The sequence below is a fragment of the Scylla paramamosain genome, chromosome 14 (genome assembly GCF_035594125.1).
Source record: "Scylla paramamosain isolate STU-SP2022 chromosome 14, ASM3559412v1, whole genome shotgun sequence".
NCBI lineage: Eukaryota > Metazoa > Arthropoda > Malacostraca > Decapoda > Portunidae > Scylla > Scylla paramamosain.
This window is the reverse complement of record NC_087164.1, coordinates 26,337,423-26,352,615: the sequence shown is the minus strand read 5'-3', so window position 1 is coordinate 26,352,615 and position 15,193 is coordinate 26,337,423. Positions and strand designations below refer to the sequence as shown.

Here is a 15,193-nt window from a genome sequence, read left to right as displayed (position 1 = left end):
TTACATTTCAGGTGCGGGTCTTCAGGTAGAAGCGAGACATCGGAGACTCGGGACATACGTAAGTTTTAAGTTTGTTTCTTAAACTTTCTCTGTCTTCTTTGGGTGGAAGCAAGACGCTAGTCATTCAGAAATTAAGCTTCACTGGTATACTTTCTTCCTGTGCTTTTAATAATAAGGTGCGTTTTTTTCAACTGGAAACGAGGCACTGGTGACTGGAAACATATATAAGTAAGTATACCTTGTTGCTCTGCTCTTTCTTAATAATGATGCGCCAGTTCACTTACATCATAAATTGATTGCCAGCGTCTTGCAATATTTTAAGCATATTTTCATGGAAAGAAGGGGGTTCATAATCTGATTTTATTCAAGATCATGGAAGCAAAACACTGAACTAGAGACACACTACTGATCTAAGTCTGGCAAGCTTCATCTGCATTTTCCCGTCCACTTCTGTGTTTAGGTTCACTGCCAAGCGTTTCATTTATATCATTTTACTGTCCTCTCTTGGTGCACCCCTTGCAGGCCTTTCATCTTTACTGTGCCATTAATATGCATGTCATTTCGTCAATTGTTCGTATTGTGCGGTCGCTCTCTTCACGATTTTTCTGAGTGGTATGAATATTCAGCTCTAGTTTGTTTGCCTATGCCGGATGCTTCCTTCTTGTCCCGCCTGCCCAGCTCGAGGTGACCTTATTTCATTTTAGTCTTTTATTGGTGGAAGCGATCAGTGAAGGTAACGTATCCTACACATAATGTTATTGAAGAAAGGCGATATAGAAAAGTTGTGTAGGTAATGGAAGCAAGTAAAGAGATTAAAATGTAATATAAAACAAGAAAGCAAGTAAAGGAGTGATTAATTTTTCAAACTCTGCCTTTCTCTAATATCAGTGTTGTATATCCAGCTAGTATTGAACTTGAATTAGCATCAATACACAGAATAAACTAAAGCAGAAAACAAGAAAATAAGTAAAGAAACGATTAAACTATTTCTTTCATACCAGTATATTCAGGTAATTAAGCAGCAGTGACCTTGAATGAGCATCAATACACAGCGATCAATGGACAGAACAAACCAGAGCATAAAACAAGAAAATATGCAAAGAACTAATCAGATTCATTCTTTAATACCAGTATATTCAGGTAGTTAAGCGGTAGTGAACTTGAATCAGCATCAACACGGGGCGATCAATGAACAGAATTAAGCTGTGTTGAAAACCTAGCGTGGGGCGGTGGGCGATAGGCGGGAAATAAGAATGGCATGCCGGATACGGGCTGGTGAGAAGGAAAAAAAAAAAAAAAAAAAAAAAAAAAAAGACTCCGGGATAAAAGCTTCATCCTCGAATCGGCTGTTTTGAAATGCATTTTTACTCCATCTTCCTCCGTGTTGAGGGAAAACTATTCTGGCCTTCCCCCCTCTTTATGTTTTCAGACGAGGCACGAAATATTGCTCGTAGGATTTCGTGTTTAGGTACCATTGTTATAAGTGCGTCCAAGAGTGCCTGCAATTTCCAAACGGTGCCTTTATATATAGATGCAAGGGAGAGAGAGAGAGAGAAAAAAAAAAAATGAAATAGTCTTATGCGGTCGTAACTTGTTCTTAGATTTGACGATAAAGAACACTAATGACGGCGACCAGTAAAGGATAAAAAAAAAAAAAAAATTGCATAAAAAAAAAAAAAAAAAAAAGTAAAAGTCTCGCTAATGTCGCTGAAACTCAAGGACAAATTAACCTGTCACGTGTTCTTTGCGCATGCACGTCTCACGCCCACACACTCTGCAAGCCTTACCACCGCTGCCTCCCCTGACAGCCACGGAGCACAAGAACACGTGAAAGTAAAGGAAGCTGCAAGACACTATCAGGCCTACACGTGGCAATTCTTGTACAAAAGTCACCTACCTAAATGCTGTCACCCCCTTCATGAATTTGTCAAATCTTCCTTTCCTACACTCTTTCCACGTTCAATTATCAAGCCATAGTTCTCTTTCCTTAACAGTCTCCACCACCTACACCCTCCACACATCATCCAAGGCCCAGAGCTACAAGAGGATACAAAGTTCCCTCCCCGTACAGTCCCCACCACCTACATCCTCCCTTTGCTACTGTATCCCATCCCCAGAGCATCAGAAGACCAGAAAACTCCCTATCTTAACTATTCCTATTTCCCGTACCCTCCCACGCTACCCTAACCCAGACCAAGAGCAGTTAGAGGCCACAGAGTTCCCTGCCCTTTCAATCCCACCGCCTACACCTTTCCACTCCATTGCATCCATCTCCCAGAGAAGCTGAAGGCCACAGAGTTCCCTGCCCTCACAATCTCTACCTTGCACAACCTTCCCACACAGTCCAGGTCAGGCCAAGAGCAGCGATCACCCAGCAAGTACATGCACTCGGCAGATTTCTAGCAGTTATTTAATGAGCCCCCAGCAATGTCGCCACTTAGCACCACAAGGCAGCCAAATGCGTGCGTGACCTGTATAAAGGGAAGGTTTTTCTAGGGATAATGGTGTGATTTTTACATGAAATTTTAGTGCACTTGAACACACACACACACGCACACACGCACACACACACACACACACACACACACACACACACACACACACACACACACACACACACACACACACACACACACACACACACACACACACACACACACACACACACACACACACACATTTGATTTATGTTACGTTTTTTTTTTCAACGTTCAGATTACGAATTTTAATTAAGTATGCTTGCTTAGTGATTTTTTTTTAAACAAGTAGTAGACTGATAAACAGATAGACCTCGATAACTAGATAGACGGTTTGGTAGGTCCTCCTTTTTGCACTCGTCTTGCATATATTAAAGGCACACTATCAATCATCCCATTAGTACTATGAATTTGGAGACCATCCACAAAAAAAAAAAAAAAAAAAAATCTATAAAAGAATAAGGAACAAGATATTTCCCTCAGTCACTGCTGTGATTCCCCAGGGCATATTTTCCCATCCCCCAGCAACACTGCGTCTTCGATCTCGGCTTCAAAATTTCCAGAAACTGCCTGAGGTGTTCCCGGAAACCCTTCACAGTCCCGGGACATGAAAGCTGGATTGGATGAGGATCACACAAGGGCCGCACGAGCCACAGAAAGGGGAAAGACATCACTCCATCACTCACGTCTCACCTTCTGTTAAAGTATGAAGAATGAAAGTTTGTCGAAGAGAATTGAGGCTTTTGCGGGTAAGAAGTGTAATGTATCGTGCAATTTCATGGGATTTAACACAGATTCCATAGGAAATTTACAAAAGACTCCTTGTGAAAAAACGCAGGTGATGTTTTCTTGTGCTTTGTTGTGTGAATTGAATTTGAATGCACTGGCTGTCACTCGAACATTTGAATCGTATCGCTTCCTCCTCCACTTCACCCCACTTGACTCACTGCATTAAGCCAGCGGAAATCTGCCACTAAAATGTACGAGGATCTTAATGCCTATTATCCGCTGCTAATGGCCATGTGCTTACCTGCAGATTATACATTTGTTTTTTCAGATGCTGTGATCTATGTAGTTTCCGTTGGTAATTTAACACTATCAGGAAATTAATGTAGTGTTTTAAACTTTATTCTATATCTTAACCTCGAAGAACTGTTATATACAGTATATGCTTTTTAATCATCGCTATCATTAATAGCTGCTATAATTCCCCTTAAGGCAAAGATTTCTGATAATTTCCGCTACTCATTTCTCGGCCGTCCGTCTGTTCCATGCCATACGAAGATTCGATGCTCTGCAGAACCTACAGTTTTATTTCGAAAAGAATTACGAAGAGATCCAATGTTTTTCTTTTTTTTTCTAATTCCTACAGATTTATTTCCTGTTAATAAAAAGGTCAACATCTACAGAGATCAAACAAGTGTCTATTGCCATTAGCAGCTAAAATGTCAATGCAATGAGAAGTGATTTAGGTCCAAAAAACTCCTGTGAATTGAAGCCACTGAACAGAACGCGAGTGTTTTGATACGGCTCGTTGCTGAAGGCCAGAAATTAGAATCGAAAGAGAGACTGACTTTTGCTTCCGAGAGTTCGCTTCACGGACTCCACTCTCTTCACGGGGTTCAAGTGTGCCCAAACTAATTACCTGGAATGTATCAGCCACACCGAGATGAGTTATCGTGATCGGCAAACAATTACCAACCATTTTAGGAGGTGATAATTCCGTGCGTTTGCCAGGTGAGCCGCCGTAAGTTTGCTCGGGAAAGGTAGTATTGTTTATTGCTGTGGGAGGCCATTAGGCGGCTTGGCTCCCGATCGCTGGAGTGGGAGGAAAATCTCGAGTCTACTGCACTCCATGTGTGTGTTATCCCCCCGCTATTCATGATGAAGATGATAATGGTAATGATAATGATCGTGATGATGCTACAGCTGTTACTGTTCTCGTGGGTGGCCTGAAATGGACTGCGACACATTGTGAGAGAGAAAGTAAACAAGCGGTGTTTAGAATTCATAAAAAAAAAAAAAAATAAATAATAATAATACACAAACCTTATAACAACTAGATTTTTTTTTTTTTAAGGTTAGAATATTATGTGTGCGGTGTTGTAGTTGTTAGTTCTTGACTTGGTCGCGCTGGACCAAAATAATGATGCGTATTTGCTTCTGTCACACTCTTTTCACACAATGGTCTCATGTTATTTCATAGTTACTCGTAATGACGCCACAGAGAACATTAATGAATGGAACTCATGCAATCTGTTCTCTGCCACTAAGTGAAAACGAGATTAAATTACGTTTACACCTATATTTTCTGACTTGGTTTTTGTTAGAGGAGAGTGTAATAAGCATGGAGTAATCTTTCAAAAAATCCCTTGGTCAGAGTCGCTGTGCTGGATGACATTTGTAGTCACACCTGTATAAATAATTAAAGGGAAACAAGTCACGAGAAGTCATCTGAATTATATATTGAGGAAGGGATTCAGCTTAGAGACTGACGTTGAAGTTCAATTCATAAAAACCTGTTCGTGCCTCTGACGTAGTATTAAAGACATATCTAGGTCACGTGAGAAAAAAAAAAAAAAAAACTTTCCTTACCCTTTCGCCAAAAACAAAAATGTCGCGAGCGGTGTTACAAGCACAAAAGGAATCACCGTAATTTGCGTGTTTTATAGTACACTTTATTGCCGCTGAGGGTAACAAACACGCGATTTCTGCAGGATGTGATGCGCCACGACTGACACTAGTCTAAAATAAAACACCACTTTGTCTTGTATTTGGTGGTCACAGGTTGTAAAATCTCTCCCGTGTTTTTAAGAGCCAATTATCGTGAATGTACATAAGTCTGCATGCACTACGACTATTCTTAAAAAAAAAAAAAAAAAACATCACTTTTCTCGAATTTCCAGGACGGCACAAGTTATGAAATCTTCCGCAACTGAGTTTTTAAAGAGGCAGCCATCATGCGTGTACCTAATGGTCTGTAATATAATTGTTTTGTATATTCCAGTGTAACTTCGGCCTGCACTTGTCCTTTTCAGCTGTACAGACGTCATTCTCTTCCATGTTATGCCGTGTCTGAACTCGAAGTAAAAATAATACTAGTACAATGAGTGGTTGTGGCTGGCGGTAAACTACGTACGTTGCTATAATCTATTTCACCAACAATCACAGGAATTTTACCAATTAAGGATACGCGAACACTGCCACTGACTGATGCTCCCACTCGTTGATCGGTTTATGTATTACCATCTGGTATTGAAACTTACGGAAATCCAACGTTGCATTTGCACCAAAACAATATTAAAATACCGGATTATGAATGGAGTAGATTTGCCGTGCTTTCCTAAACAAGATCGGAATACAAAGACCAGTCAGCGAAGAAGGGCACCAGTCAGTGGTAATATTACTCCGTTCTCAAGTGGCTAAAATTACTTTTGACAGACTTGGAGGAGCATTACCGTGAGGCTCTGCAGGCGAGGCTGATGCCCATCTAATACACTAATCATCCCGCAGTTTCTTTCTCAGATTGGGAGATTAATACAGCAAGCTATTCTGGGGGCGGGGCGCGAGGCAGTAATTAAAAAGATATTAAGTCGTTTGTTGGCGGTGTGTTCCATAAACGTGGGTGTGATGTATGGCGCATGCTTTTGTGAGTGGAAAGCGAGGCGCGGCAGGAAAAGGGGGAACAAAAAGTGCGCGATGAATTGTTCCAACGAAATTAAGTGAAAAAAAAAGTTGGGGGAAAAATATTGTTGCAGTTTGGCCTTAGAGGAGTCGTGTAATCGTTTGTTATATTATGGAACACACACACACACACACACACACTCTCTCTCTCTCTCTCTCTCTCTCTCTCTCTCTCTCTCTCTCTCTCTCTCTCTCTCTCTCTCTCTCTCTCTCTCTCTCTCTCTCTCTCTCTCCCTCCCTCCTGTGTGTGTGTGTGTGTGTGTGTGTGTGTGTGTGTGTGTGTGTGTGTGTGTGTGTGTGTGTGTGTGTGTGTGTGGAAAGCGGGGATCTCTCTCTCTCTCTCTCACACACACACACACACACACACACACACACACACACACACACACACACACACACACACACACACACACACACACACACACACACACACACACACACACACACACACACACACACACACACACACACACACACACACACCACAACACACCACAACACACCAACACTAGCAACCCATCTCATCTCTATCCGCATAAGAGTAATAACTACAAATACTACTAACATGTACAATACAAAAACAATAACAACACATACACACGCACAATGCAGATATCAGTGGTACACGGCAAATACAGGACGGGAAAGACAATCTCTTAAAGGAGCTTGGCGACGACCGGGGGAGGTGGAGCCAATGTGCTGGAAATGGGCGAGGGGTCTTGGGAGCGGCGAAGTGAACAAACCAAAGGGAAAAAGGCAGGGATGGAAGGAGGCGGGGGTCACGATGCGGGCCACGGTGAGGTTGGTGATTCGAGTTGTAATTGTCTCAAGCTGGGAGAGAAGTTCATTCCAAGAGGAGAGAGAGAGAGAGAGAGAGAGAGAGAGAGAGAGATGCCGCCATGAAGTGAAAAAGCCAGGAAAGAAACAATAACTAACGAAAACAGTCTTATTACAACATTAAAAAAAAAAAAAAAACGCGGTAATCCTTGTATAACATCCCGATCTAAATCGAAAACAGAAATGAGAGAAATTATCACGTTGAAAATGTAACAGTTCCCGAATCTTACATGCAAAGAATTAACGAAACCATCTGAACTGTCAGGGCGGGGGAGATGCAGCCGCGGGGAAGATGACAGGCGGACATAACTCTGGCTGCAAACTAACGAAGGCTGGGTATTGGACATGCTGTGAAATTGGATGCGATTAGTAATTAAGGGGGACCGTAAGGAATATGGCAAGGAACGGAAAACTAGCTGCGGTGAAATACTTGAAATGGACGAGCGTGGAAATAATTAGAGCTGAAATGGATCTGAGTGAAAATTGATAGAACCGGCGAGGTGCCATCCAGAGAGAGAGAGAGAGAGAGAGAGAGAGAGAGAGAGAGAGAGAGAGAGAGAGAGAGAGAGAGAGAGAGAGAGAGAGAGACACTCATACGGTCGTTCATTTTAGCGCCTTGGTCGGTGTACGGTATCTGGAAATGATGTCCGTACAAGGAAATGTAAAAAATAGCTACAGCTTAATCTGAGAGAAGAAAATGGAAGTCATGTTAAGTGTTGTTCACGGAAAAAAAAAAAATGTGATAAACATTCATTCATTTAAGATTAGATCGACGTGCAAAGCAGGAATAAGCAAATCTGCAAATACTGTCTACGTAAGAAAATTCAACGCAGCTTAATCTGGGAGAAGAACATTAACTGATTAAATATTGTCTATAGAAAAAGAAGTAATTTATTAGAACGGTTAGGTCGAATGAGAAATACTAAATCTGGCCATACTACCTGTGGAAGGTGAATAAGAGTCACTTGCAACGGGAGAAGAAAGAGGGAGAATAACTTTTTAAATGTTAACTATAGAAAATTAGACGTAACGAAGCTAAATGATTAAGTGAATGCGATTAATAGAAGACCAGCGAAAATATCATTAATAGGAAACAGGCGAGACGATGTTGAATGAATTAAATTAGAGAGTAACTAATCACGGTGGACGTAATAACGCTCAAGAGATAGAAGAGAGAGAGAGAGAGAGAGAGAGAGAGAGAGAGAGAGAGAGAGAGAGAGAGAGAGAGAGAGAGAGAGAGAGAGAGAGAGAGAGAGAGAGAGAGTCTGAGAAATGGCGAGGAAAAATATTGCGAAGCGAAGACTTTCCTGTAATGCAATACTCTGTTCCTAATTGAAGAAGGAATCTGCTTCAAGTGGCGGGAAGCATGCATGATAGACGAGGAGGAGAACACATCTTCCCGAGAGATTCAGCTCGGTGAAAATGATAAAGCATTCAGAAATCAGAGACATTTTACATGAACGGTGTATATACACGAATGAATGCAAAACGAAAAAAAAAAAAGAAAAAAATGGAATAAATGAATAACTGAAATAGAGCCAAGGGAGATGAAATGAAGAGAAGTGAAAAGAAAAAAAAAAAAAAAAAAAAAAGCGACACCCGAGCGCTGTTTATGTAAGCGAAATTAATCAAAATGCGAACCCGTTGCAGAGATGAAATCGGAAAAAAGACAAGGAACATATGAGGTAGTGAGGAAAGACGGCTCCGGAATAATGAAAGGAGGCGTAACGCGAGGACGAGAAATGATTTATGGAACGAACACGCTTGAATGTGAGATTGTTATTGATGACATTCCCGTGAGAGGCGAGCCCTGCGTGGATGGCACTCAGGAAGGCTGCTCGGATCATGGTGCCACCCCGAGAATACTGATGGAATGGATTGCAAAGACACAGAAAGTCAATGAACGAGAGAACCGGACGCTGCTCGCTGCTCAGAGCTGTGAAATAATTGAGGTGCAAGAGTCAGTGGACAGTTAAGTGGATCCTCTCGTGTGTCAAAACGTTAGACGCACAGGGACATAACAATGGAGGGGCGGCTCGTTGGCAATACAGTGACTTTATTTAACTGGAGAATACCTCTTTTGGGACAGGATGACTCAATTGCTGATTATGTGGTGTAGTGTGTCTGGCGCAGGAATTAGTGAGTGAAATAGTGGATGAATTATGCAGAGAGAGAGAGAGAGAGGGAGAGAGAGAGATCCCAAAATCAGAGCCAGTATTAAAGATAAGGAAAATAATGATTGCTAATGGAATGACGAAATAATTACATCTTGTATAATAGATTAGCAGATGGAACACTTGTAAGACCCACTACATATAATTTTGAAGCGAATATAATGGTAAACATACGTAGAAGAGCAATGGATATTTGAGGAAAAGGTGTCAAAGGGTCTATATTTGTTCTTTACTGAAGTGAAAGCGTTAACACTGGCACATACGGAACCTTCTCACATCGTCAACAAAGGAAGGTTTTAAAGGGAGACGAGTGACGTGTTCCCTCATGGTAAACGTCATTCACAGGGCAAAAAGAGAAAAAGCTCCGTTAGTTTTTTTTTAATTTTTTTTTTCGTCTTTTTTTTTTTTTTTTTTTTTTTTTTGCGCCCCCTGCATTCACAAGTATCGAGAGTCTACAGGAATAACTACTGACACAAAACAATTTCTCGGCGATATAGTGAACCTTGACAGTTGCGTGACCTTCCTGGCTGGGTGGCCGAGGGGTGGAGGGGGACGAACGCCTCATGTGGAAGGTTATGTGAAGACTTCATACGCCTTTTCTATTTTCCATCCCTTTATATACTGCTTTTTCTTTTTTTTTTTTTTACTTGCGCATTTTTGCTGGTCTTTCTTTTGTCGTAATTTTTAACGTACACTATTCTTTTCACGTGATTCTTAAACCGTCATTTTCACAGGTATTCTTTAAAATTTCTTATCAGCTCTTATGCATTTCCCAGTCAGCTATCGAGGACAATGAACGTGAGAACAGGGGAACGTAAAGGATGCTGCAAGAAGCCAGTTGGTCTACACGTGGCGGTCCTTGGATGAAACACTATTTCTTATCCTGTCCATAACTTTATCGGGTCTCCTCTTAAAGCCCCCTTGAAACTAACAATGGAGATATGTTTGGTGAGTACCTTGACTGGGACTCGAGCACAGACCACGAGGTGCTAAACTAAACGTATTAACCATATTACCTAAAGACGCACGAACCAAGACAAGCTGAAGATTATTTTGAAAGGTGTTTTTATTACTGGAATACAACATCGCTCCAAAAGCTGCATAAGTATTTCCTTCTTGCCGGAACAGGAAGAAGGAGTATCATTGATAACTCGTTGGCAAATGGTGTCATGAGGATGGCGTCACTTTGGGGCTTCTGAAACCTGAGTACTTCCGCGTCCACATCCACATTCAGGCCGCGGGGCGTTTAATGCTATCGATCGCTCCACTCTTCCTGGATAGCTGTCTGATATTACCGAGAGAGAGAGAGAGAGAGAGAGAGAGAGAGAGAGAGAGAGAGAGAGTCTTCAGTTCCTAATCAAAGCGTCGCGGTTACATTAATCTTTCATGGGACGTGGAAATGAATTATGTTATTAATAACCGCACTTACTCATGTTTTAGTCTTCATTCCAGTCTCCACTTTTCTTTATAATGAGGTCGAATATTTTGTCCGTTTATTATTGGAAAAGAAAATGTTCAGTGCCTCATTGTTCTCAGATATTTTTGTTACGTATAAACTATTTACGAGCTTCAAAGCAATTCATCATAAACACACACAATTTTTTTCACTCATGTTATTGTCAGACCTTTTTATAATACCTATCTATTTATTTATTTATATTTTTATAGACAAGAGTGTTAGGAAAAATACAATAACAACACCGTGGTATAATTCCTATCAAGTTTCTGTCTATCCTTGCACTTGTTTTAGTGAAGCTCGAGAACTATTCATGATCTTCGCTTCAGCTTCCGAGTTAGCATTCCCTCCAATTCATCGAGGAAGCGAGGGTGCGGTACCTGAGATGCGACGAGTGGGCGAGATGTCCATTGTGTGGCGGACATCATTTGTGTTCTGAGGAGGCTGTTAACTCCCCTGCACCTCATCTGCCTTGCCGTCAATAAGGTTCTCTCAGCGGCCTCGTGAATTCCTGCTCAATTGTCTCTCTGTCGGCACGCGAAGTAAGAGCAAATGTCCTGGAATAATTTAGCGTTTTCTTTGGTGTCGTGGTGTAGTAGTAGTTTTGTAGTATAGTGGATTTGTATTGTACGTAATGTTTCACAGTAGGTATGAGTATCAGACAACTATCTCCGTTTATGGAATCATGGGATCTCTTAACATTGATAGTTTCAAAGGAATTAAGGCCAATAAGACGGAGATGAGTGATGTACTGTACGTAACTTATCATATCCCTGGATCTCTTAATATTAACCCTTCCCAAGGCTCAGTTAAATCAAGACAATGTGGCGAGAACCCCACGTGGATGTGTCTAAACCACCGTCCACACAAAGTCAATGCAGTAAGGAAACAGTATCGAGAATGATCTTAATTAATCTTATGATGAATGTAGGTCAGATTTGCTTCAGTAGAGAGGACACCGGCGCCGTCTTACCCCACAGCTGTTGTGTCACTGAGGTAATGATTAATTTCTTCGCTTAAACAGGGACGCAAATGCAGTACTCAATAACAAGACAACCAACATTCAATAATTACCTCTCTTGCTTACGGAAATGTCCTTGTAATCTTTTGCGATGAATACTTTGTGCACTAATAATATTAATATCCACTCAATATCGTTCTCTTTTCTCTTCATCACATTTCTGTGGTAATCGACTATTTCCGCATATTATTCCTGATAAGACCTGACTGAATTGTGAACGCCTCTTTTCTTATTCAGTACAGTTGTGTTGTCATATCATTATTGGCACTCGCCTGTTTGTTCGCCCATACAAAAGCGCCTTTCGTGCATATGTGCGTTGTTTGCAAATCATTATAATCTTATATAAGGTGACGGTAGGTACTCCTTCAGCCAGTGGACGAGTAGCAATCTTAACAGACACGGTACTCTCTACTACACACGATGATGAGCTCAGCCATTTATTGGGAGGTTCACCACAGCAGCAAGTTGATAAGCGTGACGAGGGTAATTACCATTGAAATTGCCCTCCAGTCCCATCCCGCCGCCTTGACAGATCTTCATTTCATGCTCCAGGTCTTATATACTTTCCTAATTCCTATACTGATCCATATCACCAAGCAGAGAATAAGGTGGTGTGTCCTTTATATTTTTTCATCGTCCCGTTGCAAGGTAAAATCACTGCTTGACTCTCGACGCTTTACAGTCCCTCCCTCGCTGAGCCTCGCTTTCCGTGGAGTTACTACCTGCAGTTTCCTTACGAATGGCACGCATATTGAAGGGGGTCCCTGGCTGTAAGGGATTTACAAAACTACGATCTACGAGTATACTCCATTTCTCTCGATATTTTAGCTCAGTTGGGGAGCTCTGGCATCTGGAACTATTCTTCATCCACCTGCCGCATGCATAGCGACAGAGACATTGCGTGCTTGTATTGTACGATAAATAGAGTTCACGTACATTATAATACAATAAAACAGGAATAAATGCAGAAAGGGAGCGGGACCTTGTTAGAGAGAGAAGACAGTGCCGGGAAGCAAACATGTGATGTCAGGTGTGCAGAGAGAGAGATGAGAGGAGAGAGAGGAGATGAGAGGAGAGAGAGAGAGAGAGAGAGAGAGAGAGAGAGAGGAGAGAGAGAGAGAGAGAGAGAGAGGAGAGAGAGAGAGAGACTTAAGAAAATTAGCTAAATCCCAAATGAGATTACCACTCCCGAGAAATTCCAAGCCGGATCTTTGACGCAGACTTTGATGGAAGGATGAGCAAGCGACGCATCTAAACATGCTTCTTATTTTTTCGAAGTTGGAGACGAGAGATTATGTTTGCTTTTCATGCACGTGTCTTGGGAGTTTCCGGGATAACGCCTAGAAGGGAGATTAAGAATAAGAGAGAGAGAGAGAGATGAGGGGAGGGGGGGAAGAAGAAGGAGAGATGGACGTAGGGCTTACCTTGAGTCAGCAGAAGCAGCAACAAACACACGAGTCTGAAGAAACTCATCTTAGCGGCAGCGGATCTGAGGAAAAATAGCGGGAGAAAAATATTAATGTATCGTAACAACTTCGTCTGCAAGATTAGTTTTGCATCTCTCTCTCTCTCTCTCTCTCTCTCTCTCTCTCTCTCTCTCTCTCTCTCTCTCTCTCTCTCTCTCTCTCTCTCTCTCTCTCTGGTAATGCCCGGATATGAAAGCGATATTGGAATAGTTGCAAGCTTTGTTTCAGCCATCATCCGTGTATCTGCGAAAGGCGGAGCTCTATGCCTGCCCCTCTATATCCCGGCGAGCACCAGCAAACAACTTACCTTTTACCTGCACACACGCACAATAAACTCCGGAGATCCATACATATATCGTTTCTACCTTCCGGGAAGTGATGTGGAGGTATTCAGACTGTGGAAACTAAACGAAGTGGTGCTTTTTTTTTTCCCTCTTACTGGTCTACATAATTTTTTGGGTCTTACGCCATCCTTTGTTTTTTCTCTGTAGGGTTTTTTTTTTTTCAGTCTATTTTACTCGTTCTCGGTCTTTGCTTCGTCTACATGTCTGCTTTTTTTTTTTTTACTTCATATTACTTTTTTTTTGACATTTCTATGCAATTTCTTCCTTCAAGCTGATCTGATATTGCATAATGCTATACTGGAAAACCTTTCTCGCGCGCACGCACACACACACACACACACACACACACACACACACACACACACACACACACACACACACACACACACACACACACACACACACACACACACACACACACACACACACACACACACACACACACACACACACACACACACAAAGTAAACCTCACAGACCATTGATTTTCTACCTTACTGAAAACCATGTTGAGATATTCAGACAATGAAAATAGAATGGAATAGTCTTAACTCTATTAACCATTTTGCTTCACTCTTTACTCTTTTCTGTCTGTCCTTTGTGACTTTGTATCATTTCCTGGCATTTCTAATCTGGCCTATTTAATCTCCGTTAAGGCAGCGACGCGCTCCATTGCGCTCTTGAACTCCAGCTGGAATCGTCTGTCGCGCCACTTAATTACCCTTGACTTTGAAGGTTAAGTCGCCCGCTATTCATTGCAGCGGCGGAGGAAACAATCAAGACGTGCTTTTCATAAATAAATCGTGAAGAGTTCCCGAGAGAGGGAGAGTAAGGGAGGGCTTTTGGAAGAGTAAATTTAAGTTCCTGCGTAGTGTTGGATGATGTGAAAGAGATTTAGGAGTACAGTAGATATTTTTTGGGACGTGGCGAGATACCATATAAGTCCAGACATGACAGAGGAAAAGGAAGGGAGCGTATTTGGAAGAATTAGTTTAAATTCCTACGTAGTGTTGGATGAAGTGAAAGAGATTTACAGAAAGAGTACATATTTTTTTTCAAGGGACTGACTTCCTATACAAGCTGAGGATAAGGCCGGGTCACGTGTCATTTCTGTGGCTTCTTGGGCACGGCGAGCAGCCAGACAAGTGCAATATATGAGAGCAGTATTATACAGTTTTCTGATCACAGTTATTGCTGACAGTACTGCTATCATGACTGCTGCTATTGCTGATTCTGCTGATGCTGTTCCTACCTCATCGTGGCCTTTTTTCTCCTGATTGTCATGTTTATCCTATTCCTCCTTCTTCTCCTCTTCCTCCTCCTTTCTTCCGTTCAATCAATGTTACCACTTTTGATGCTAGTATTGCAACTACCACCACCGCCACCACCATCACCACCTCTGTTCCCATTAGCATAACAAATAGTAGTGGTGCTTTAATGATATTACCATTGCAATAATTGACAGTATAATTAGTGGAGGCCGCATTAAATTAGATGCCGAGAATGATGATAATGCTGCTAGATGGTGACGTATTCCCGTCACAAAAGACACGGAAGTCACCGCTGCCAGGAAAGTCTCTTGTCTCATCCACCTCATCCACAACCAACCTTACATTCTTAACCTTTTTATTTATTTTGTGGATTTTTTTCTCTATTGTTTTTTTTCTTTAATGAGAGAGAGAGAGAGAGAGAGAGAGAGAGAGAGAGAGAGAGAGAGAGAGAGAGAGAGAGAGA

General features: G+C 41.7%; 2 protein-coding genes across 4 annotated transcripts in view; one reads left to right on the top strand and one right to left on the bottom strand.

Annotated features, from left to right (window-relative positions):
* LOC135107088 (microtubule-associated protein 4-like) overlaps nt 1–15,193 on the top strand; it is a 493,319-nt gene that overhangs the window by 162,872 nt on the left and 315,254 nt on the right. For all 3 annotated transcript variants that reach the window (XM_064016728.1, XM_064016741.1, XM_064016724.1), the window contains one exon: nt 12–58. The gene's annotated coding sequence lies outside the window, so the exon portion shown is untranslated. The remainder of the gene's footprint in view (nt 1–11; nt 59–15,193) is intronic.
* LOC135107090 (peroxidasin homolog) overlaps nt 1–15,193 on the bottom strand; it is a 61,430-nt gene that overhangs the window by 35,290 nt on the left and 10,947 nt on the right. The window contains exon 2 of the mRNA XM_064016754.1: nt 13,074–13,138. Coding sequence (XP_063872824.1) covers nt 13,074–13,122 — 49 coding nt within the window. The 5' untranslated portion in view covers nt 13,123–13,138. The remainder of the gene's footprint in view (nt 1–13,073; nt 13,139–15,193) is intronic.